Below are 23,213 nucleotides of genomic sequence, written 5' to 3' on the forward strand. Positions count from 1 at the left end.
ATCTCTAAGTGAATGGACTAATATGCATTATTTTGGACAGAATGGAGAAATATTAATGTCCAGTAATGCAGCAATCTGCATATAGTGTCAACAGCGTAATATTTTACACATATTAACATCTGAATGTAAAAATGAGCTGTGTCACAGTTCCTGCTGACATTTACAGTGGCTTATTCCATAATTAAAACATTATTTGAATCAGAGGTTAAGATATAAAAGCATCCTCATGACTGATATTTTATCAACTATAATCCACACAAAGGCCTTAGCATCCAGACCAGGGTCCAAACACACACACACACACACCCACACACGCATACACTTTATCACTGGTATAAGCAGGAGACAAACAGATCAATGGGCACTACTTGCACCAGTTTAATGGAGAACTCACAGTCAGAACCTGGGGAGGAAATGTCATTTGAGCAAAAGATTTCTCCAGATTTCAACACAGATGGTCATTCGGGCTCACAACATCAAACATTTGGACAAGGTACAACTAACTTTAAAATCAAATCTTCTGCAATTTCTGACCCATGTCCGACTTCTTTTACACCACCATTGTACTCTTTCTTTTCTCCTTCGCTACCTGACTCAGTGTAACCTAACATTCAGTGACTTAGATTTGAAATGTATGTAAAACATTGTTAAATATGATCTTTAAATATATTCTATGGTTTTTAAAACTCAAACCTTAATTATAATCATATCCATCAATTTCTCACATAGTAGAAGGTAAAAAGCCACCATGATAATGCTATTAATTTCATTTTGAGGGTCTAACTTGAGATGAAATGTACTATTAAGATTTTAACTCAGAGGAACATTATCAAGGTCTGTTTACAGAAGGAGGTGGATCTGCGTTTCCACACCACCGACTGGTTGTGCTCAGTCTGGGCCTACTGAACGCTGTCATGCTGATAGCTGCTGTTGTCCTTGGAATTTACTGTAAGTATGAGAGTTTACAGAAAACAGCTGATTTCGTGTATCGGATGTACAATTCCTCCTCTGTAGAATCAGAGGGCTGGATTGACGTTATACAATATCAATGTATGGATGTGCAAATTAAATGCATTCTCAGTTTCTTTTCTCAAGAATGAATATCTTGTATTGGCTAATATACTGCTATACCCAGTGGCCATTTTACAGCAGTTTTTAGTTTTTAAGAATATCTTGATATGCAATGAATGATTTGATGCATCTAGACACACACAATTCATGTGATTGCATTCAGCTGTTGCAATTCAATACAATGTGGTATGATACTATAGGGCAAATACTTTGTTAATTAATTTACTGATATTTTGGTTGTAAAATGTCACAAAACAGAGAAAAATGACGATCATGAGTTCCCAGAGCCCGAACAACAGTTCTGAAACTAAAGGTATTCAGTTTACAATCATATAAAGCCAAGACATTTTCTTATTTCAGAGTTCAAAGTTAAAGGAATGAATCGCTTATCAAAACTTGCCGATTCATACGGCAGACGTCATTCATGCTGATCAACTAATCGATTAATTGGTTCTGTTCTATATGATAAAGTGCGATTTAAAACAATGCCATTATCACAAGCGATGGTGCTGATCAGACTGTCCTGGTGTCACCTTTACTGTAGCTCTTATTTGAAGTTGTGGACGTTTTTTAACAAGCGCCAACCCACAGACCGAGATGAAAGAAAAGAAAGTAACCTTGACTTCGCACACTAGTTTTGCCACAGTTTCTCTTTGTCTTTGTTATTACGATATTTTTATGCCTCAGGTGCCAAAGATGATCACATTCAGGTTCCTAATTCAGCTGCTACACCCTTCGTCATTGAGATGAGCTATCTCAGCAACCACAGTGATATCATCAGAGCTAAGTTGGCGGCCCAGACCGCATTAGCGAAAGAGCGCGCCAAACATGTGCAACTAGAGCTGCAACTGAAGCAGCAGAAGACCCTCACTGACATCCTTCAGAGACAGATTGAGACACTACGCACAGAGAAGACAAATCTGCAGTCTAATAAAATTACTTTAGGTAAGGCAGACTTCCAACCTGGTCTTTGGTGGCAAACAGTCATCATGGTTCATGTATCATGGTTCAAATGGTCAAGGGAGCTGTAACCTGTACAATTTATGCATTTGTTATGTATCGTAGGGATTTTTAGAGAATATTAAAAAACAGCCTATGACAAGAAGTACTTTTTTCCAATCTCCTGTTGCAACAGAGGAAAGCTGTGGCAGATGCCCACCAGGATGGACTCTTCTTAAATCATCCTGCTATTATTTTTCTTCTCTCAATGTGTCCAACTCGAAAAAGAACTGGCCGGACAGCAGAGGAGACTGTGTTAGTCGAGGGGGCGAACTGCTGGTGATCAATAGCTTGGAAGAGCAGGTGGGTAAAAAAACAGAATAAACAACAACAAAAACACTGTTCTGACTTCATGGGAATTATTTGTTCAGCAAATACTAATTTCTTTTGATTTCTCTTCTCCTGGTCTTAAAGTCCCATAAAGTTAATTTTTCATGGGTCTGTTGCTGATGGGGTCGAAATGATGAACCTACAGGGAATTATAACCCAAACTGATTGCTTCCTGCATCTTTACAGAGCTTTATGGAGAGTTTCAGATCATTGTTTCAGTGTCTGTTTTGGTTCACCCTCACCTCTCTCATAGCGGATATTAACACTCAAAAACTCTGCTAATCTGATTCATCAGCACTGTGTGGGCGTGTTTTGACCCCACAACTCTCGTGACAATTTGATTCAAATAATGCTACATCCTGATTGGAGCATGGAAGTCCAGTACACTGTGACAACCTTTTTTTCACACAGTGAAAAAAACACAGAAAGTATCTCATGTGGAAAAACTGTTGTGAGTAAGAAGTTAAATGAGAAAAAAAAAGATTTTCAAGGCCTTTAAAGTCTATTTGATCATACAGTACATACTGTACATATGACTAGAAAGGTATAGTTGATACCTTCCTGTGTCTGCTTTTTTACAGCAACTCATGTGTGACAACTTTCCGAAGCAGAGAGGCAGTGGTACGTGGCGGCAGAACGGATTTTGGATCGGACTCACTGATGTAGCGACAGAGGGAACGTGGGTCTGGATTAACAATGTGACTGAGGTGGACACAATGTAAGCATCTGTTAACACTTGCTATTGATTTATATAGTTTTGTGACAATATCATCATGACTAACAAATATAGGGGAACTAAAGTCTTCTCTGAATGTTTTTGGTTTATCCAAGATACTGGAGAAATGGACAGCCTGACCGTGATGGACCTCTGAGTGGGAACTGTGCTGCTTTTTATCACTTTATTATTTCTGACATCAAGACATGGTTTAATGGAAACTGCCAAGACCATCTATATAACTGGATATGTGAGATGGAGCCAAGAAATACATGAAACATCTCAAGCAGCGATCACAATAGCTGGAGGCAAATGTGGAACAACAATAGACATGTGCGTGCAGTGCTAGTATAAAGTAGTTACCTTGCAGCAGACAATGCCTTTTTTCCCCTGTTATGCTTTAGCAGAAAATAGCTATTCAAGGTGCGAAAATGCAAAAAATATTTTTAGCAGGACAATACAACCAAAGAAACACTGGTCACATCTGCTAATGGTGTCATTTCATTTGTTGATTCCCCTGAAAAGGCACAATATGTCCAGTTGTATATGGAAGAAAATGTCTGCCATGTGATGATTTTATGAAATCCTGCTTGATTAAATAAAATAAAAAGGGACACCTAAAGAAATGTCTTAAAATGACGTTGTTCTTCAAATTACCTGCACCCCCTGTAAATATTTAACCAATGAACCTGATTTTCTGTTTGTAATGTTACACAAACACACACACTCACACAGGGCAATGTCCTGACAAATAATCTCTCCTGGACACACACGGCAGACTGCTCTCATCCTAACGGTCAAAATGGAGGACGGAGAAAATTCAGGTGGCACTTTTGACAGTGCATATAACAAACTGATTAGTCAAGAGGACTTCAGCGCAGACGAGCACCCTCTCTACTCAAACCAAGAGAAGCGACATGGTATGGTGAATGAAAAGTGAATTAATGACTGTGTGTGAATATGTTTATATATAATCTGTTCTTTGATACTGGTATCAGATTCTAAAATACTACTGGAAACACACAACTGTGCTCATTTCTATGCTAATCTTAACGTGTCCTCGTTTTGCTATAACTTATTAAGTGCATGTTTTTAATACGTTTTTCATTTAACATAAATATCATCTTTAGAATATACAGATAAAGGATAAACCAACATAAAGTAGGTTTTTCCTTTCTCTTTGTCAACCGTCTGTATATTATTTTGATGATATTGAATTGTTACTATATTGTGAAACAGTTTATGGCTCTGATAGTGATTCACCACTTTTCTGTGTAGTGTCCATGTCCATGGTGAGACCTGAATCCAGTCTGAATCATTACAAAGTGCTCACAGTAAGCCTGGCCGTGCTCGCTGTCATCCTGCTAGCAGTTGATATTGGCCTGGGAGTCTATTGTAAGTCACTGTTAACCCATAAAGCACTACATAGATCATTATGAGGTGAAATCACATTCACAATTCATAACTTTAAAACTAATGCTTTAGCCTTTGAGTGAAAGGTTGAAAGTAAAGTTGATGTTCAAGTAAGAAGAGGTACAGCTGTTGGAAGTTTGATTTATTTTAAAGCCGCTATAATCAATTTTTAACAATGGATCACATGACGTTCTGAAAAGTAAAAGGTCTCAGTGGAAAACCCACCAAAAATGATCAATGAATGACCTTTCACTTTAGCGCCACGGAGCATTTGAAGTTCTTTTAAGTCATTCTATCAAATCAAATCAAATTTTGCAGCCCAAAACGTAATCGGTTTTGTTCACACACTGCTCGCATCAGCGTGTTTTCCAGCCACTGCAGGGAGCTGTTTCCAGTGAAAAAGCTCTGATAAAACCATTGTTTGCTTCCTGCCCAGTACCAAGGAGCAGGCAGACAAAGTTAGCAACTAGCTGGTGAAGAAAGTGGAGCATTTAGCGGATAAAATGCCAGATATTTCCCTCAGGAGTTGATGAAGACCAAAAAAGTATGGACTTAACATTCATTAAAGTCCCCCTCCACTCAAAAAGAATGTATTTCCTCTTTTTCTAGTTGAATGTTTGAGCTTCACAGAACAGAATGATGTATATGCAGAGTTTGACACTAGAAGGATATTTTCACATTCACTTGCTAAAAGCAGAAAGTGTCTATGTGCTCATTGAAAATCCCATTTTCAGGGGCGGGCCTACAAGCATTATTTGTGATATCACAAATAGTTTGGAAGCCAATCCTGGTCCAATATTCAGCTTTCAACAGTGTGAAATGGAAACTTACAGCCTCCAGCGCACACACACTGAGAACACTTACCAATTTATTATTCAAAGTAGAGCGATTTATATATACCGTATATAGTATAGTAAGTTTTCCATATCAACTTCCTAAAGTGAAATAATAAGACCTATATATAGACCTATAACAATTTTAAAAATCTTTATTATAAGTCTGTATTCCCTTGTCAGTCACATTGACACACATCTCTTACAGCTCTACGGCGCCCTGCTGTGAGCTAATGGTGTGCGACACCTTGAAAAAATGACATGCATACTAACACTATAAATTAAACTTTCTATAGCAGTATGTGCGAGTGAAAAGATAAGAAAGAAGTCCGACAATACATGTATTTATGAAAATGTTATAACAGCCTGTGCACCAATAATGTTCATATTATTTCAATTGACTTTTTTCTGCTCATAGTCCTCATGCTTGACTTTTGAATTTATACCGTAGATAACTGTACTGTAAAAAGTGTAAACAGATACTGCTAAAACATAAACTGAGACTACATTACATCCTCATCACTTACAGATGGCAAACTTACTGACCAAACAATAACGGACATCAGCAGCGAGGTGGCCAAACTGCAGGCTACTTACAACACTGCAATCCAACGCAGGGACGAAGTCAAGAAACAGTTGGCAACAGTGATCACTGAGCAGCAACTTACTAAGTGGGAGCTCGAACACCAGAAGAGTAGAACCAAATACTACGAAAAGGAGACTGACAAAATTCAAATTGGAATTTCAACGTTGAAATCCCACGTGCCAATGATTAGTGAGAACTTTTATTTTTTTTTACTGATTGTTTGTGTTTTCAATAAATAAATAATTATTTTGATCCATCCAAAAACACATAATGTTTCCATTTTCTTTGGCAACAGAGGAGGGCTGCAGACACTGTCTACCAGGATGGACTTTCATGAACTCAATGTGTTACTACTTCGCTTTCTCTGATGTTCTTTCGCGCAGATCATGGCAGAACGCCAGACAGTTCTGCACAAAACAAGGAGGCGACTTGGCAGTCATAGACAGCAGGGAGAAACACGTAAGACTCAACATTTTAATCCATTGATATTTCTGGAAAGAAGTCTCTTTTATAACGCATATCATTTCATTTCTACGCAGTAAAAAGACGGTCAGAACCCAACAAAATAAATGAATAAACATGTCTGTGTGTGTGTGTATGTGTGCATGTACATCTCTGGTCAGTTGTCAGTAAGTGAGTTGATGAATAATTATCAAGACCCTTCAAGACCCATAGACCAAACTGGCTTCTGGATTGGATTAAGAGATGTGGAGGAGGAAGGGACCTGGAAATGGCTGGATGGAACAAGACTGATGGAGGGGTAACAGTTACATATTAAAAAATGCAACACTGGAGTCAAATATTGTGACAGTAGGAATTGTTGTGATAGCACATTCGCATACCTACAGTTGTGGCTATCATCCATTTGTAATACCACTCTCCAAAATGACTAAGTAATTAATAATGTGCTTAAATATACAGTGTCAGAGCAGTTATTATGGCTCAACAAAGTAACCTATCATTTGTTTCAGGTACTGGAATGATGGAGAGCCCAACAACCAGGGTAATGAGGACTGCGCAGCTACGTATCCCAGAAGCAACCCCTTTAAGGCCTGGAACGATGCTCCATGCAATTACGAACTGAAATGGATTTGTGAAATGGCACCAAAGTCTGCTAGTTAAAGGGATTTTTCTTAAGTCACATTTAGTTTTGGTTTAATAGTTTGATTGAAGAATTAACTCCGCCTTAGAGACTTTTACACATCCTCTGAATCCTCTGGTTTATTGTCACGTCAATATTTGTTGAGACTACAAAATGGCAAGGAAGGTTAAAATACAAAAAATACATCTGATTTGTAAGTTAATCATTTTACTGTAATAAATAAAATATTATATTTACCTTTACTATGTACACATGTATTACTACTGTACAGGTCTGTACACTAGGTTACCAGTTTATCAGGAAAACACCCACCTTCACATAAATTGTACATTCCTACAAGTCATATGTTGCATGACAAAGCAGTAAGTTAATCATTACATACACTATAAAAAACAGTAAGTGTTAACTTAACCACTGGAGCTAGGCGTTTTGGTTCTAGCACTTCCCAAATGGCTGTCAGTGCAGAATTGTATCTGAAAGTGCACCACATAGGACGGTCTCCAATGGGCTACAACAACACACTCTGTTACACTATTATAGGAATACCTTATAAACTGATAATTTAGTGTATACGTATCACAAATAAACGCAACCTAATACCATCTGTTGATTTCCACGTCTGACTAACCTGTCAACCTTTTAGCATTCTAATAACTTCTGCATCATCTCTGATCTCTCTACTTTATTCAAACCACACCTTGCTCCCTAAGCATGCTGGTCGGACGCTCACAGCACTGCAAAGTGCTGCCGAAGTTGCTTCAGAAGCTGCTGAGTGTCGACGTGCTCCGGAAACGAGTCCTCAGACTTTTGGGCCGCAGTGTAGCTGCTCTGAAGGTCTCCAATCTGGACACAGACAAAAGCGTCACTTTGGCAGACTTCATCATGGAGATTATACTTTGTCTCTTTAACTTTGTTTACTGTTTAGATGTTCAGATGAATTAAATAGTAACAACGTACCTTTTCAGAGAGAATGGAGAGGTTGAAGTGTGGCTCATACATGTGAGGGGCCAGTGATGCAGCAGTCTGCAGGAAGGCTTTAGACTGGATCAAAGATAGGACAACCATTAATATTGTCGATAGTATAATATTTTATCAAAATGTATATGATAAAAACTCTTTGCTGACTTTCAACTTCAACTTGATTATAATCTGAGTACGACATGAGAATCTGCCTCCACCACCTCTATGCCAGATGACACATTTTACATAATTCGACAGCAGAAATCTGGTTTGAATTACAGCCTGTATTTTCTCATTTACTGAAGAATGTACATAAACAGCCTTCATGGTATGATGCAGTGTTGCAATCAGACTTTTAAGGCAACTAAAATAGCCCCCATTCCAACTAACATTATCCTGGTTAAAAAAAACACTTGTTTTCTTATTCCTGCACTTTTTTCTGCGCTTTTTAGCATTGCAGCAACATTGACATTCAGCTGATGGCTGGCATCTGGCTGCAGGTGAGACACAGCCTGTGCTGCTGTGGGATAACCACGTATCTCATACACTATAGCTCATAATATCTGTGTCTCATATCATGATATCAATGCTAAATTAATTTTAATTTATCACCCAGCTCTTGGTTGGTGTAATTAGTGGCTTATAGCTTAATTTTCAAACAATCAATATTGTGATGGGTGTATTTGAGAAATATTCCCTGGTAATACAGGCTGCATTTAAGTTTAATGATAATAAAGACAGTTAAATGGTTCTTAAATAATGGGCTGTGTTACATCATATTAGAGGTCTAAAAGCACTTTAAAAAGGAGGTCTAAAAGGACACAATATGATCTCACAACTCATATTTTAACAGCGGAACAAAAGCTCTGTGACTCAAAGATATATCTTCACCTGTTCGATGCGACCTTTGCGCAGCTCCAGCACAGCCAGGTTGTTGTAGGCCTCAGCATGGTCATTATTAAAAGCCAAAGCCAGTTTAAAACACTGGTAGGCCAGCGTCAAGTCCCCTATGCCCTGTAAACACAGAACACATGCACTTTGTACCAACTTCTATCTGTATGTTGTAAGCTTGTGAGTTGTATTTATTTGAACTGTAAGCCATGTAAAAGAGAGGGTGAAAATTATTAAATCATCGGATGTTCTGGGGTATTTTCGGGGATTGTTAATTCACCACAGCCACGTGTCCTATGTTGTACCAGACATCAGCCTGCTCTTCATCATTGGCCACCAGGGACTGAGCCCTCTCAAATGAGGACAGAGTCATGTCGTACTGCTGGGCGTAGAAGCAGCACAGGCCCAGGTTGTTGTACAGCTGGCAGTTATACACCCCCATCTGGAGTAGCCGTCTAGCAACGGGAGAAGCTTATTGAATCACAGATGGGATATACCTTCTCATTATAAATATTGTAACAATATATTACATGAATGAAACATAAAAGCTTATTTAACCTGTAGAAGCGCAGGGCGATCTCGGGCTGATCAGTGTAGAAGTGATTGCTGCCTATACAGGCTATAGCCTCCACGTGAGTGTTGTCCTGCTTCAGGACATCTTTGTAGTACTCTGTGGCCGATGGGATGTTGTTCATCTCCTGTGACAATATCACAGTACAGACAATACATGTGGTTTCCTGTTTCATTTTGGCAGTTGTATCCAGAGAGAGGACTAAGTGGACTCTATAGTACATAGGACCGAGGTGACATACTGTACCTCGTGTATGCGAGCGATTCCTGTTAGAAGGGTAACCTCACCAGGAAAGTGGTCCAGGCCTTGCTTGAAAAGGTTGAGTGCTGTTATTGGTTGATCCATGCGCTGATACACCTGAGCACACACAAGGTTTTTCATTTATTAGCAAACATTTGGCTCATAGAAAGAGTATTGGTACAAGTTGGTGATGTGATGTAATGCTATTATGTCTCCATCATTACCTTTGCAAGGTAGAGATATGTATCCACCACCTCTTGGTGGTTGAGAGCTGATCTAAACTGTTTCTCTGCCTCTCGATATAAACCTAGCCTGCCAAGGTCAGAGACATGAATCATTACGTATTACATTACATAGATTACAAAAATGTGGCTTCATTAAATGTGAAATGTTGAGCTCAAACAATGTGGATGTTTGTGAGTTACTTGCCTGTAGTAGCATTTCCCCAGCTGAACTTTCCACCACCAGTCTTTGAACTGAGCATGTTCAGTAGCTTGAGCAGCTAAATCTAAAGCCTGGACAAGTAATATAAAGTTTGCGTTGCGTGAATAATAGTAAACAATCTTACAATGTAATGCAAACCATTTTCTTTATAGCATAGATTTATGTAACACTTACATTTTTCACATCATTTTCATGATGGAAGATGAACTCAAACAGTGTCTGAGAAGGGAAATTATGGTTACTTGACATGTGAGAAAAACCAATGATCTTGATTAATTTTTGCAAATCACAGTCTCAGACTTACCCTGGATAAATTGGGCTTTTGGGAATACTTGGCCAGATTTAGTCTCGACAAGTTTATAAATGGTCCATCTGGATTGGTTAACATAGAAGCCTGGAGAAACAGAGGAACAAAATGTCATGCTAAAGGTTTCAGGCTCACAGTCAATATAGCAAAATAAAACACAATTAAAAATAAACAGCTGTGCTTTAATAGGTTAGAGTTATTTGTCTAATAATATTAACATCTAAAGAAATAGGGGATATACTATATATACATAGATAAATGAAACATTAAAAATTTGAAAGTGTAATTTGAAAGATTTTGTGTTTCAAATATAAGAGCTCTGGGTGGTGGGGGTACAACTGTGTTTCACATGGAGCCTCTTAGCTGCTGCTGACTGACACAATGTCACAATATACTCACTGTTCCCAGGCGGATGAATCTGCCAGAAGCGCTAGTGACAGGACGAGCAGTGCTTGCAGTGCGGGGGGTCTTGATGGCCTGCTCCATCGTCCCAGGACGCCCTGACTGCGTGCTGGGTCTCACAAACCCTGTGATAGGACGCCCGGATTGTGTCATAGGCCTTGAATTCAGGAAAGAAAACTCAGATCAGGTTTGTTTTGCTTTGTTGAAAATGTAATTAATGGTAAAATTTCACGGCATTATACAAGAAATGTCTGGCAGACCAGTACCTGACAGCCGGTGTGGGACCTCCACCCTGACTTGTTCCAGGGAGCCTCAGTGATGTTCCAGGTCCTGGAAGAAAGTCAAGTTTTGTCAATCAAGCAAATCTAACCATTGAGTAAATGTATGAATTATTACTTTTCTTAACTTAAAGGCACTGAGAAGAGTTGAAACTTACGTGCAACTTGAGCAATAGAGCTCTCATCCAGCATCATCTCAGCAATCCCCTCCTGGTCAACCTCAACTTCATCGATGTATACCATCTCTGTAAGAGCACGGGTTTTCAAGCTCCATGCAGCCTATGAAACACACAATATTCAAATCATATAGACGGCCTCGGATATAGAGATGAACATGTTACAGGCAGGACCTATGTTGAACTATCCACATGAAAAAGGATGAAAAAGGATGACAGAGAGAAGCAGTCTGCAGCCATGGTTACCTCTGAGATAGGCAAGGAGGAGTCCTTAAGACAGCATGCAGTGAGTTAGTGAGAGAAGAAGAAAATTGAGGACAGATGTGAATAAATGGGGGAAATGAGAAATTGAATGGAAGACATGGTGCAGAGGAAAACGAAAATGAAATGTGAAAAAGAAATGCAATGTAGTGACCAGGAATATGTTCCAGCAACAATTACGAAACACGTCGATTCAAAGGCGTACCAGTAAAGGCAACGTTAACGTTACCTTAATTAAATTATGATAAACTACAAGGACTCGACTAATCAGGATTATGCACAAGGTTCTACCGCTTCCCTGCGTTAGCAAACAAGCAGGCTTTCCTTAACGGATAATCGCTAGCATGCTAGGCTAGCCCGGCTAACTCGACCACAGTACCTGGTCGTACGGGTTGTCTTGTAATATTTTTGTGCAAATATCTGAACATTGATGGAGCTTCCGCCTCCTGAAGTAGCTCCACGCCAGAAACAACGGGTCCATCGTCACCTCCATTGCTTTGGTAAGGTAAAAAAAAATGTTGTAAAAGTCGGCTACCAAGCTGTTTAGAAAAACTGGGAGGATGGCGAGACCGAAGCTTCCTCTGTCGCTCGGCAACGGTGCAGGAGGGCGGTCCTTCACTTCCGTAATTTCCTGTAATGAAATGAAAAATAAAATACAATTGAATAAAATGAAAAAAAGATAAATGGATATGGATGGGTGACTATGAAATGAACCCGATAAAAAGTTAACAGTTAGTTGTACTTTCTGGTGCTTATTGTCATAATATAAAATAACATTCTCTGCTTTTACCTACTCCTTCAGAATGCTGTTGTGTATGAACAGTCATAAAGTTTGTGTTTTGTTGTGTCTTCATCTTTACAAAACTAACATTTATATGGAACATCTAAGAATCTTGAAATACAAGAGTTGTTGGAATATGTACTGTAATATATAAGATTTTGTAATAATATGTAAATGATAATTATTACTATAATTATTTGCTTTTCAGAGGGGATCAACAAACATACAGACATTTTTCAGCAGCTAGATACATGGTGGATTACGTGCAAATAAACATTAAATAGGTATATATGGAGTAAATAAATAAGTAATGATAAAAGGAATAATGAAAAATAAATATAAACGTATACTTAACAATAATAATATTAACAATACGGCCTAAATTAAATTATATTAAAAATATACATATCTATTTTAGGGGAATATTTTGCTCAAAAAGACACACGGATCCATGATGAAATATAAACCTAGCACAACTTTTCTTGTCGTGACGGAGTTGTCTTCTCCTGCTTTTTTTCCTCGAGGATGAGTAAAAGGATCTGATTGGGAGACGGGCTGATCCGTCATCTTTGTGGGCGGTGCTTGCGGAATAACCGTTGCAGCTCCATCTTTGTAGGATTTGACAGGAGCTTTGACCTGTGTCGAAGAGGACCTCGAGCCCGGGGCAGAAGAAGTACAAGGAGATTCTCACAATGAAAACAACATCTTAGAAACCTGTTTCTTAAATAGAGGCAGAGGGCTTTCATCTTATCAGACAGCAAGACTATAAATTCACATGACCCTCAAAAATGCCTAATTTCAACGCTCTCCATGGACTGGTGGAAATCCAACGGGACTAATGGGACAGACGGGCTTAAAATAAATCCTTTTTGGTGAATGACACTATATCAGAAAACCTACGTGACAGCGACTGAGAGACACACACGGAAGTGCGGACATGGCTGACAGAACTGCTCCCAACTGCCACCTGAGACTGGAGTGGGTGTACGGATACCGGGGACATCAGTGCCGCAACAACCTGTACTACACCGCCGCCAAGGAAATAGTCTATTTTGTCGCCGGTGTGGGAGTTGTGTACAACACCCGGGAGCACAAGCAGAAATTTTACCTGGGGCACAACGATGACATAATCAGGTAGTGTAATCATACACACACACAACAGTTTGTTTCAGCACCTCGGACAGCACCAGACCCACAGCAGAAAATGCATTGATACTGTAGTGTTGTCATCGTAGGTGCTGGTGTCACCTTGTCTAATGTAATATGATATTTTAGGGCGCACACACCTACTCAACAGCATCCCCAGAGTTTGTAAGGGGGGTTCAGGGTCTTGCTGACACTCCAGCAGGGCAGAGCCTTCCAGATTGAAGGGTGGTCTCTCTCTCTCTCTCTCTCATTGCTGAAGATTGCACTGCTGCCACTCCTCTTGTTGTTGAATTACTACATTAGAGTTAATCATCAAACCTAAATGAATCATTTAATCTATAAAATAGGGGGAAATGCTACTTACTTAATTTCCCAGAGCTCAAGCTGATATGTAATATATGTAGTTTTTCCAAAACAAATATTTGGCGTTTCTGCTTAATAAAACTTAAACGATTAATCGATTATCAAAATAGCTGACTATTAAGCTTCTGTAGATTGTTTAACATGTTTTTCTTTGGTGTCAAATGGCTGGCACGCCTGGTTTCAACGCTATCTGGTAGCAGACACATTTCAACATATTTTAAACCTTTTCCAAAACAGTAGCCTGCATGTCTTGTCTTTCCAGCACATGTTGAACAATAATACTAAAGTGCAATTGTGAAAAATGTACTTGAACATAGGTGTCCTTGAAGGGATCCGTGGATGGGAAAGCTTTCTGTGGGTTGTGATAACTCATCTCTGTGCGGCCAAACAAAACTTGAATCACCTGCTCTTTGATAAAACAGCAAAGTAACCAGTGTTACATCACACATGTAATGATCCCCCTGTCTTTCGTACTGTTTTCTCAGCATGCCACACAGCAACGTCCTGTGTCCAACGCTCCAGCGCTCGTGTTGACATACTTGTGTGTGTGGGTTCGCCTGGAGATGACTAGCATTATATACTGTGTCGGTAGTCAGCTGGGCTCCTGCTCCATTATTAATGGGACAATAGAGATACTAACCCTCTGCTGCCCTGTGGGTGAAGTGCTCGAGTTCAAACACTTAGCTGGAGGAGTCACTCACTGAAGCATGGTGTCATGTTTGATGCAAAAATGCAGCATGCATTTGCAAAAGTAATGAATTGGTAAACCATAAAATTGGTCATCTGTGCATCTGTGTGCGCTATTGCAAGCAGATTTGTAAGGATTCAGTCAGATCAGGCTCGTTATGTTGTCATTTGGTCTGTTGTTGCCACAAAAATAGACATAAAGCTTTGGTGATGTGAACATACATTTACAACACAAGCTATACAGATACTCTTGAGCTGTCTGTTAATGTTGGCACAGACCAGTTAATAGTCATCTTAAACTCAGATCTCAGAGGAGTGTTTGTGAGGCTCACATAAACACTTCCTTTTACCTAGACATCTATGGCACAACCAGGAGCAATCCTTAGCAGATCCAGTGCTGAATAACTGTTGGACTGCTCTCACGTTGCACTAACTCATGTGGAATAGATGCAGCCCCCTCAGATAGCACTACGATTCACATCCCTCTCTGTTGCTCTTACTTGTTTCTTTCTCCTGGTCTGTTTTGGTTGCTGCTATATTTTGTTTGTGAGCCACATATAAATTGCTGTTTTACTTCTTGAATTAATTGCTGGCCGTGTTTCTCCCCTCCTGGTTTTGTCTTGCCCTGCAGCCTATTTTATCTGGTCTGATGTGGAGAACCTAATAGGCAGGTTTTCGCTTCAATAAAAGGCTGAGCTGTCCATGAGAACAGACAAGGATGCAAGATAGTCCCTTAGCTGGTCTGGCACTTTAGTGTTGTTTTTGGTGGAATGTAAATTCACAGGTAATTGGGCAATAACATAATAGACTGAGGATGTTAATATGCTGTAGTTAAAACACAGTTCCCCCTGAGCTATGTTAGTAAAATGAGTAGCAAATTGTATAAACTGTTATTTGCTATTCTTTCCTCACATCTTTATGTAATTGTTCCACACTGTTGCAGCGCAGATATTTGTTCCAGTCTAAAGCTCACAGAACCTGAGGCTACTGCTAAAAACCTGCAGGAGTTTGTGGAGTACCACAAAGCTTAATCTCTCCTTTTTGCAATCATGCTGACATGCAGGACATGTAGCTACACCTGAACAACGCACATGAATCTTTTGGAAAGACAGACATGCACACTAAAATACAAGCCGAATGACTAAAAGAGGCTTTGAGTGTGTGATCTCATTGAGTTCCTATGACTGAAGTCCAGTCCAGGTAAAGAAGGGTGGAGGGGAAGGAATTTCATTTGTGAGAAAAAACCCACGCTGGCATCAGCATCTAGAAATCATCAAATGACATCCAACCCATGCTTCATTTTCTGCTGTTATTCAAAATATTGGCATCATTCATTCATTCATGTTCTTTGTTGTGATAGAGAGTGAAAGATAATGAGAGGGTGTTATGGACACAGGAATAAAAAATTCTGTCTCATGTTACAATATCTTGTTAACTTTATGATGGACCACAGCCAGAGTTATGGATTAGAGATGCCAGACTGAGGCTGGTCTTGTTTCAGTGAGCTTGGAGCGATGCAGCGAATACATTTCTATTAATGTTGCTGAATTTCCATCAAACTCCAAGAATAATATATTTGTTCTCGTTAAAATTGGCAGGAAGGTGCACATGATAAATGTGTTTGCACCTGTTATCTGTGAACTGTACGAGCTGATGTGAACTAACTCTGCATATTAATGTGCGAGCTAAAGTCAAAAGTACAAAACTGTTGAAAGATGTTCTGTAAAGTCATTATAGTGTGTTTAATATACATGCAATACAGTACATTTGAGTTTCTAGCATCACTATTGCACAAATTAAAGCCGTACATGTGAAACTAATGACTCTGGTGTATCAGGTGAGCGTGTAGGTTTGTGCTTTCAGGCAATTACTGTTGACAACGGCCATGAGAGCTAATAGATATGATTCACACATCCCTGTATCCATCTCCCTTAGTTTTGTGGTGATGTATTTCCTCAAATATTGTCTTCTGCTTACTTTTCTACTGGTGACTACTGTATTCAGTCATTTACAAAACTTTAAATAACCACAACCACAAGTTAAAAGTCCAATAAAAGCAGATCTACTGAGAATATTGTAGAATAAGCATACCAATAACCTTTACTGTCGGTGACGCTGTCTCTGCTTCTTACCTGTACACATATTTCCAGGTGCTCTGTGCGGAGTGTCAGTGAGATGTCGAGGTCTTAGGTCCCATCATCACTGTGAGTAGCTGCCAGGCCGCTCTGTGAAAGGCAGTGTGGTCTCTAAAGAGCAGATCTGTCTTCCCCAATTAGGATCCTCCAGAGTTCAGTACAGTTATTTAGCACAATGGCATGATTCAGCATTGTTGTCGCTGGGATGTGAAGGAATAAACTCAGTTAGACGTCTCTTTTAAGTGGTGTTATGAATGTTTCACACAGATGAGGTGGACGCGGCTGCACATGCGCTGATATTGGACTCACTTAGCCCTCAATTAGAAACAGCCCAAATGTCAGTGAAGCCAAACTTTAGATTATTATTGTGTCTTTTTAATATCGCAATTTTTTTGACCAAATACCTTAATATTGATAATGTTGTATATACAGTAATTTGGGAATTAATATTGGTCATCTCAGAAGATATTTACACTATTAATCAGCAATATAATTTAATGATTAATTTATCATGTTCCTTAATCGATTAGTTGTGAGTAGAAAATGAATCAGGAACTATTTTTATAATTTATAGTGTAAGTCACTTCTAAAGCAAAAATGTCAAACAACTTGTGTTTTTATTTGTTTACATTATAATAAACTGCATATTCTTGTGTTTTTGACTGGAGGAGCAATCTGAAAATGCCACTTTGGATATTGATCATTTTCTTCCCATGTTTTGACATTTTACAGACTAAATGATTAATCTAGACGATAATTGGCAGGTTAATTGAAAGTGAAAATGATTGTTAGTTTCAGCCCTGCAAATAGGTTTGATAAATTGTATCCCAGATGATATCAAGTCTGGAATCAGGGCAGTATTATATTTATTAGGGACTAATGATAACTAATGATTATTTTCATTATTGATAGATTATTTTTTCAATAAACTGATTAATCATTATCCATAAAATACACAGAGAAATATCCTCACAGAAGAAGCTTGAACCACTCTGATAAATGACTTAACTGATTACTTGAGTAGTAAATCAATACATTTTCTGTTGATTGGCTCATTAAATAACAGATTAATTGTTTCAGCACTAATATTGATAGACAAAACACTAAAACATTTCTGAGACCCAGCTAATTTTCTGTGAGAGGACCTCTTCCGTGTCATGTTCAGCCAGAATCCAGCCTGGGGTTTTTCCCATGTCACTCCCCTTTCTCGTTCTTCTTCTCTGTCATTTTGACCATTTAATAAAGCAGAGCACCACCACACTCATCTATTGCTTGCTTTCATTCCAGGTTTTCTATTGTCAGCTTCAAGAGCCCGGTGTATGAGCAAGTGTTTCAGATGTGGAGTTTGATGGGCAGCTGGATTAAAAACACTTTGTGGAATCCTGGGAAATATCCCATACTGTATGGACCATCAGAAATGTGCTAATCCTCTTCTTCTTTTTAATCCACTGTACGCAAATTTAAACAAAGGAAACCACTACTGGGGAATGCGAGTCAATGTTGTCTCAGGAGCTCACTATATATCATGAGGGTCTGTCATAATTCCTGCCCATAAGTAACATAAAGAAAATAAATAAATATGTTTTCCTCATGTTGAAGAAGGGAAACATTATGCTGGAGTGTGTAAAGGTGTATCTGGTGCTCTTCCTGTGCTGCATCTTTGTGTTTTCGCTGTGAGAAATCAACTCTTCAGGCTGTTTATTTGACTCATATCTACATGAAAACAGGCTGTTTAATGGCTGCAGTATTTAGCTAGTTTTGTACTACGGGACTTGGCAGATGGGAAACAGCCGCATCAAACAGCCGTAGCCTATATCAAACAGGAGAACCGTGCTGATGCACTGCAGGCTAAGCCATTAGTGATGGCATTTAGCAAGGTCTTCAGCTGACAGAATTGTAAATGAAACAGTGATCTTGTTGTAGCTGGCTTAGAGACTGCGTTGGATTTTCCAAGCAGTAACATGGACATACTATACATATTAAAGCTGGTAGGATATGAGACGTAACTAAAGTGAAAGTTCAGCTGAGCATCAGTGTTTCCTGCAAATACTTTGGCCTGACTCCTTAGCTGTTGGGAGATTTTATTCATCATGTTGTTTCAGCATCAAACCAGACAGATTTGCTGTGCATTACCTGCTTGTGTCAAAGCAGTTTTCTCTGCTGTGTCTGTCTGCATCTCAAAGTGCTCCAATCATTTTTTTTTTCTTCTCTTCCTCCAAATGCTATTTTTAGCTGCTTTGCTCTGATTATATAATTCATAAAAAGTAAGATGAGAAATTGTGCCAGGTTGGAGAGAGGTTCAACAAAGAAGGTGGGGAGGCGTAGGTGATGAGAGAGAACAAGGAGGGAGGGTTGAGGGAGGACAAAGATCAGGGCTGTCACATCTAACCCACGTCAGCCGTCAGAGACGTTACACCACCAAAGCTTTGTCAAGTCCATGGTGACAGCGAATGCAGATGAGGTGTCACAAGTTAGACAGAAAAGATTCATACTGAACTTGGACAAGGACACAGAAAGAGAGGTATGTTGTGGTGTAAAGTGTGAGAAAGTGAAAGTGGAAGAAGGCCTCGTTTGTCGTGAGCTGCTCAGGCTCAGCAGGTTGATGTTGCCCAGCCGGCGAAGCCTCTCCGGCCTGCTGTCTGAATAGGAGCCAGGATTAGAAATTCTGGAGAGCAGTTGGCAAAACAGGCAGCCTGATTATAATAGAGGGAGCTCCGTCGCAGCATGAAATATATAGGCCAGGACAAGGCAGGAGGATGAATTGCCCAGTGAATCACTCAGGCCTGCCTCGAACGTGACTGGCGGCTGCTGAAAGGATGGGTGGAGCAGGGGGAGGGAGTGCCAGCTTTATGCAGCAGGCTGTTGCTCAGCTGTAGAGTGGGAATGCTTGTAGGTGGGGGAGGTATGAGTGGAGGGGAGGGGGGTTGGGGGGGTGGATTATGTAACAGTGTTACAAACATATGCCTGGTGATGCGAGGAAACCCCAGATGAATTAGACAAGGTGAAAGGGGCAGTGAACAGTTCAAGGGATGCTGAAAAAGTGAATAAAAATGGAGAAAAATAAAATTCACAGATTCACCAATACTGCTTTTTATACTCTAGGAACACCCTGTAGGTATGCATGAAGCCAGGCTGTGTATGTGTGTGTGTGTGTGTGTGTGTGTGTGTGTGTGTGTGTGTATTTAGCATGACTGAGTTAATTGAACCATGTCACCTCATCAAGCTGCCCTTCTGCGTCCATATTCAGACCCAACGCAGACTTAATGTGTTCATCTCATCCCAGTGGTTTCTGCTGGGAGGGTGAATCCCTCATCTGTTCCCAGCACACACACACACAGAACGCGAAATGGCAGTGCTAACCAGATGTTCTCTCTCTCTCTCTCTCTCTCTCTCTCTCTGTACAGTTTAGCTCTGCATCCGGAGCGTGTGTTGGTGGCCACAGGGCAGGTGGGCAAGGAGCCTTTTATCTGCGTATGGGACTCCTACACCGTGCAGACTGTGTCCATCCTCAAGGATGTCCACTCACACGGCGTCGCTTGCCTGGCCTTTGACCTCGAGGGACAGGTACAGTTGTGACACAGTAATGCTAATGTTCAAATGATGACAATCCACCACAGAATATCCCATGAAATTGACTGTTTATTTTTCTGCCACATCGTACTGCTTTCTGTTTTGTGGGAAAAGAGCACAAACAGAGCCGGAAGTGTCACCAGAAATGTTCAGTTTGAGAGGCACAGCAGCAACAATCAAAACTCCACTTGAGAACCGCAGGCTGGCTTTTGCAGATCGCCTGCCGGGCTGGGTTTCTGAATGACACATCTGTGATTACCCCTGCAACATTTGCTGGACAGCTGCACCCAGACATGCTCTACTTGGTAGATTTTTACAGGAAAACAGTCAGCTGCGATGTTTGGTACTTTGCATCACAGAGTTTGACAGAACTTGGTCGTGTCAACGTGAGAAAAATGTGAAAATAAGCAACTGGCAGAGTGGGACCATGCAACATATACACATTATTTGTTAATCACCAGGATGTTCAGGTAACTTGCCATTGAACCTTTTCATGTTATCTTTTGAGCCAGCTCCCTGCAGACTTGCCACCAGTTATTATTTACACACTGCAGCCTCCACCTAATGTTGATTTGGACTATAAAAATCGATACTGTGCGGAACCATCTCTAGGTTTTTATCTTTGCACGCCTCCCCCTTCCTCCCGTAGGAGCTCTCAGAGCGGAGTTATACCTCCTGTATTTTGCAGTAAGAGACAGGGAGATGACCCTGTGCTATTTTCCTGCTCGCGTAGAGAGCTGGGGATTTAGATGGAATGTGACAGTGTTTAAAGCCAGAGGAGGCTCCATCGCTTCTCAGTTTAGCGACTCTATTTACTCTCCATCTCTCCACTTCCTGGATCAGAGGAAGTCAGAGTCGAACTCAGGACAATCCAGTGGAATCCCTTGTGCCATTACCCTGTCCATCTATTAAAGTAATATCAAAAAAATACGCTGATGTTTCAGACATCTAGATATTTCTGTATGAGCTGCAGTTGTGCTGTCTGGTACAAAGAGTGTGACTCATGACCTTTTGTTTTACTTTATTCTTGTTGCTCTGACTATTTTAGCCAGTTGTCTACATGCCACATTAGGCTGTGGTTGAGGTTATATTGAAGATATAGTAACATTTTATATGGTTGCTCATGTCTTGATTAAAAACTTGCCTGTCCACTCACAGAATGGGAGCAGAGAATATTTCCAAATGAAACTCTCATTAATCAGTAAAAGGTTCCCTTTTATGCACCAAATTTCATGGCAGTCCAATAGTTGTTGAGACATTTCACAAAAAAAAAAAAAAAAAAACCTCATGGTAACCTCAGATATTTCTGTCTGGGCCAAAGTGGTGGACCAATCGACAGACTGACATCCCTAGAGCCACACCGCTAGCATGGGAAAAAAAAGAGTATTCAAAATATAGATGTACTTTTGGACCCCCTCATCTACATGGTTTCACTGGGTTTCGTCAGGCCGGGACTCTTTGCTCATCATTCAAATATACATGAAAGTATAGACTAGATTGATTCAGCTGTGGATCAAAGAGGATATCCTCTGCCATGTAAAGCAAGCTGCAGAGTGGAGACGGATTTCCATAAGAGCTGCTCTCTTCTCTTCTGCTCCACTGCTGCTGCTGCTGCCTACTCACTCAGTCAGCTATAGGAGGCTCCTCCAGCAAAAAGCACTCAAATGTGCTCACTAGAAGTGCCAGGGGCTGGACAACTGTTCTGTTCCATCATTAGCCCTTTCATTGTGGCCTGCCATGCTACAGTGGAGGTAGTTAAGTTTGTTTTGCAGTGATTAGTGCAACAGAGCAGAGTCTTTTCAATCTGTGATGTGATTTCTTTTTCTTTGCTCTCTTCGCAGTGTCTGGTGTCCGTGGGTTTGGACTCTAAAAACACAATCTGTGTGTGGGACTGGAGGAGAGGGAAGGTTCTGGCAGCCGCTCCCGGTCACACAGACAGGGTAAACACTTTCTTCCTCCCCTGTCCCCGTCACAAGCTCAGTATCGACCGCCTCAATTAGCTATAGACGTGGGACGAAGCGCCTGCCCGAAGGGGACATAAACAAGTTAGGCGTGATTGATTGTGAGCTTTTCAGAGCCCGTCTGAGAGGCTGCACGGCTAATGAAAAGGAATTTTAAAAAGATGAAATACAGGCAGCTGTTGTTTTCTAATTCAGCCCACACACATTATAACACAGCCAGTGCAAACACACACGCACTTTTCTCTTTTCATTTCCTCTGTTGTTTTTGTATTTTTGTCCTTTTTCTACTCTTTGCCTTTTGTAAGAAGTCCAGACTTCTGATTAAATATGAATAGAATTTAACTAGATGAACGTCACAGTAAAGAGATACATTAAGGATCAATATGCTGCATAATAATTCACATATGATGTTGTGTTTTTTTTTGGAATAATAAGCCGTTGTATGTTTTTCTCCCCACAGATATTTGACATATCATGGGATTTGTACCAGCCGAGCAAGCTTGTAAGCTGTGGTGTCAAACATATCAAGGTATAGCCACTTCCTGGTCATTTTACATTCCGTAGATTACGGCCGGCTCTTGAGAGCTGGAGTTCTTGTGCCTCATTTGCATAATATCTGAAAACGGATTATGATTTTTAGAAGTTTGAAGAATCCATTGGCTCCCTGCCCCTTTCTCCCCTGCCTTCTCTACTTTATCGCCATGACCATATCAAAGTCTTAAAATAGATGTATGCAAATTCACTTTATTACAGAGTTCATGGTTATTAGGCACTTAACATAAGTAGGACAGGCAAAGACTCACAGTCTCTTCTCTCAAATTTGTAGTAATCTGCACTGTAGAGAGGAAAAATGTCCTCTTTTTATGGGGAACCATGACTCTGCTACTCAGCTCCCCTTTTCAGCTCTTCTCATTCAGCTTTTTAAAAACCCTCCGCTGTACAAACTGCAGCTGTGCTCGCTTCCCCCCTTTCGAGCCTATCTCTATCGTTT

General features: G+C 40.2%; 4 protein-coding genes across 10 annotated transcripts in view; 3 read left to right on the plus strand and 1 right to left on the minus strand.

Moving 5' to 3' along the window:
* Window positions 1–414: 414 nt before the first annotated feature.
* LOC139297898 (C-type lectin domain family 4 member M-like) lies at window positions 415–3,122 on the plus strand. The gene is made up of 5 exons (XM_070920708.1): window positions 415–493; window positions 847–948; window positions 1,759–2,016; window positions 2,207–2,373; window positions 2,982–3,122. Exons 1-5 carry the CDS (start codon window positions 415–417, stop codon window positions 3,120–3,122), a joined length of 747 nt encoding a protein of 248 aa, XP_070776809.1.
* A 795-nt stretch (window positions 3,123–3,917) lies between these two features.
* On the plus strand, window positions 3,918–7,069 carry LOC139297899 (CD209 antigen-like protein 2). The gene is made up of 6 exons (XM_070920709.1): window positions 3,918–4,035; window positions 4,394–4,510; window positions 5,891–6,136; window positions 6,243–6,406; window positions 6,571–6,707; window positions 6,919–7,069. Exons 1-6 carry the CDS (start codon window positions 3,918–3,920, stop codon window positions 7,067–7,069), a joined length of 933 nt encoding a protein of 310 aa, XP_070776810.1.
* Window positions 7,070–7,201: 132 nt separating this feature from the next.
* Window positions 7,202–12,072, minus strand: ttc8 (tetratricopeptide repeat domain 8). 5 transcript variants are annotated; one of them, XM_070920294.1, is made up of 15 exons: window positions 11,959–12,072; window positions 11,565–11,588; window positions 11,301–11,421; window positions 11,131–11,194; window positions 10,862–11,021; window positions 10,460–10,549; window positions 10,330–10,374; window positions 10,141–10,226; window positions 9,936–10,023; window positions 9,718–9,828; window positions 9,459–9,598; window positions 9,181–9,355; window positions 8,901–9,023; window positions 8,007–8,090; window positions 7,202–7,892 (listed from the first exon to the last, which is right to left on the minus strand). In XM_070920294.1, exons 1-15 carry the CDS (start codon window positions 12,070–12,072, stop codon window positions 7,776–7,778), a joined length of 1,542 nt encoding a protein of 513 aa, XP_070776395.1. In that variant the 3' UTR covers window positions 7,202–7,775. The 5 variants fall into 5 exon arrangements, with proteins under 5 accessions (XP_070776395.1, XP_070776396.1, XP_070776397.1 ...); XM_070920295.1 differs by lacking the exon at window positions 11,565–11,588; XM_070920296.1 differs by lacking the exons at window positions 10,460–10,549; window positions 11,565–11,588.
* Window positions 12,073–13,297: 1,225 nt separating this feature from the next.
* Window positions 13,298–23,213, plus strand: part of eml5 (EMAP like 5) — a 36,239-nt gene continuing 26,323 nt past the window's right edge. For all 3 annotated transcript variants that reach the window (XM_070919881.1, XM_070919880.1, XM_070919879.1), the window contains exons 1-4: window positions 13,298–13,494; window positions 20,096–20,255; window positions 22,103–22,201; window positions 22,683–22,751. In XM_070919881.1, the coding sequence (XP_070775982.1) occupies window positions 13,298–13,494; window positions 20,096–20,255; window positions 22,103–22,201; window positions 22,683–22,751 (525 nt within the window). The remainder of the gene's footprint in view (window positions 13,495–20,095; window positions 20,256–22,102; window positions 22,202–22,682; window positions 22,752–23,213) is intronic.

The sequence above is a fragment of the Enoplosus armatus genome, chromosome 15 (assembly GCF_043641665.1).
Source record: "Enoplosus armatus isolate fEnoArm2 chromosome 15, fEnoArm2.hap1, whole genome shotgun sequence".
Lineage (NCBI taxonomy): Eukaryota > Metazoa > Chordata > Actinopteri > Centrarchiformes > Enoplosidae > Enoplosus > Enoplosus armatus.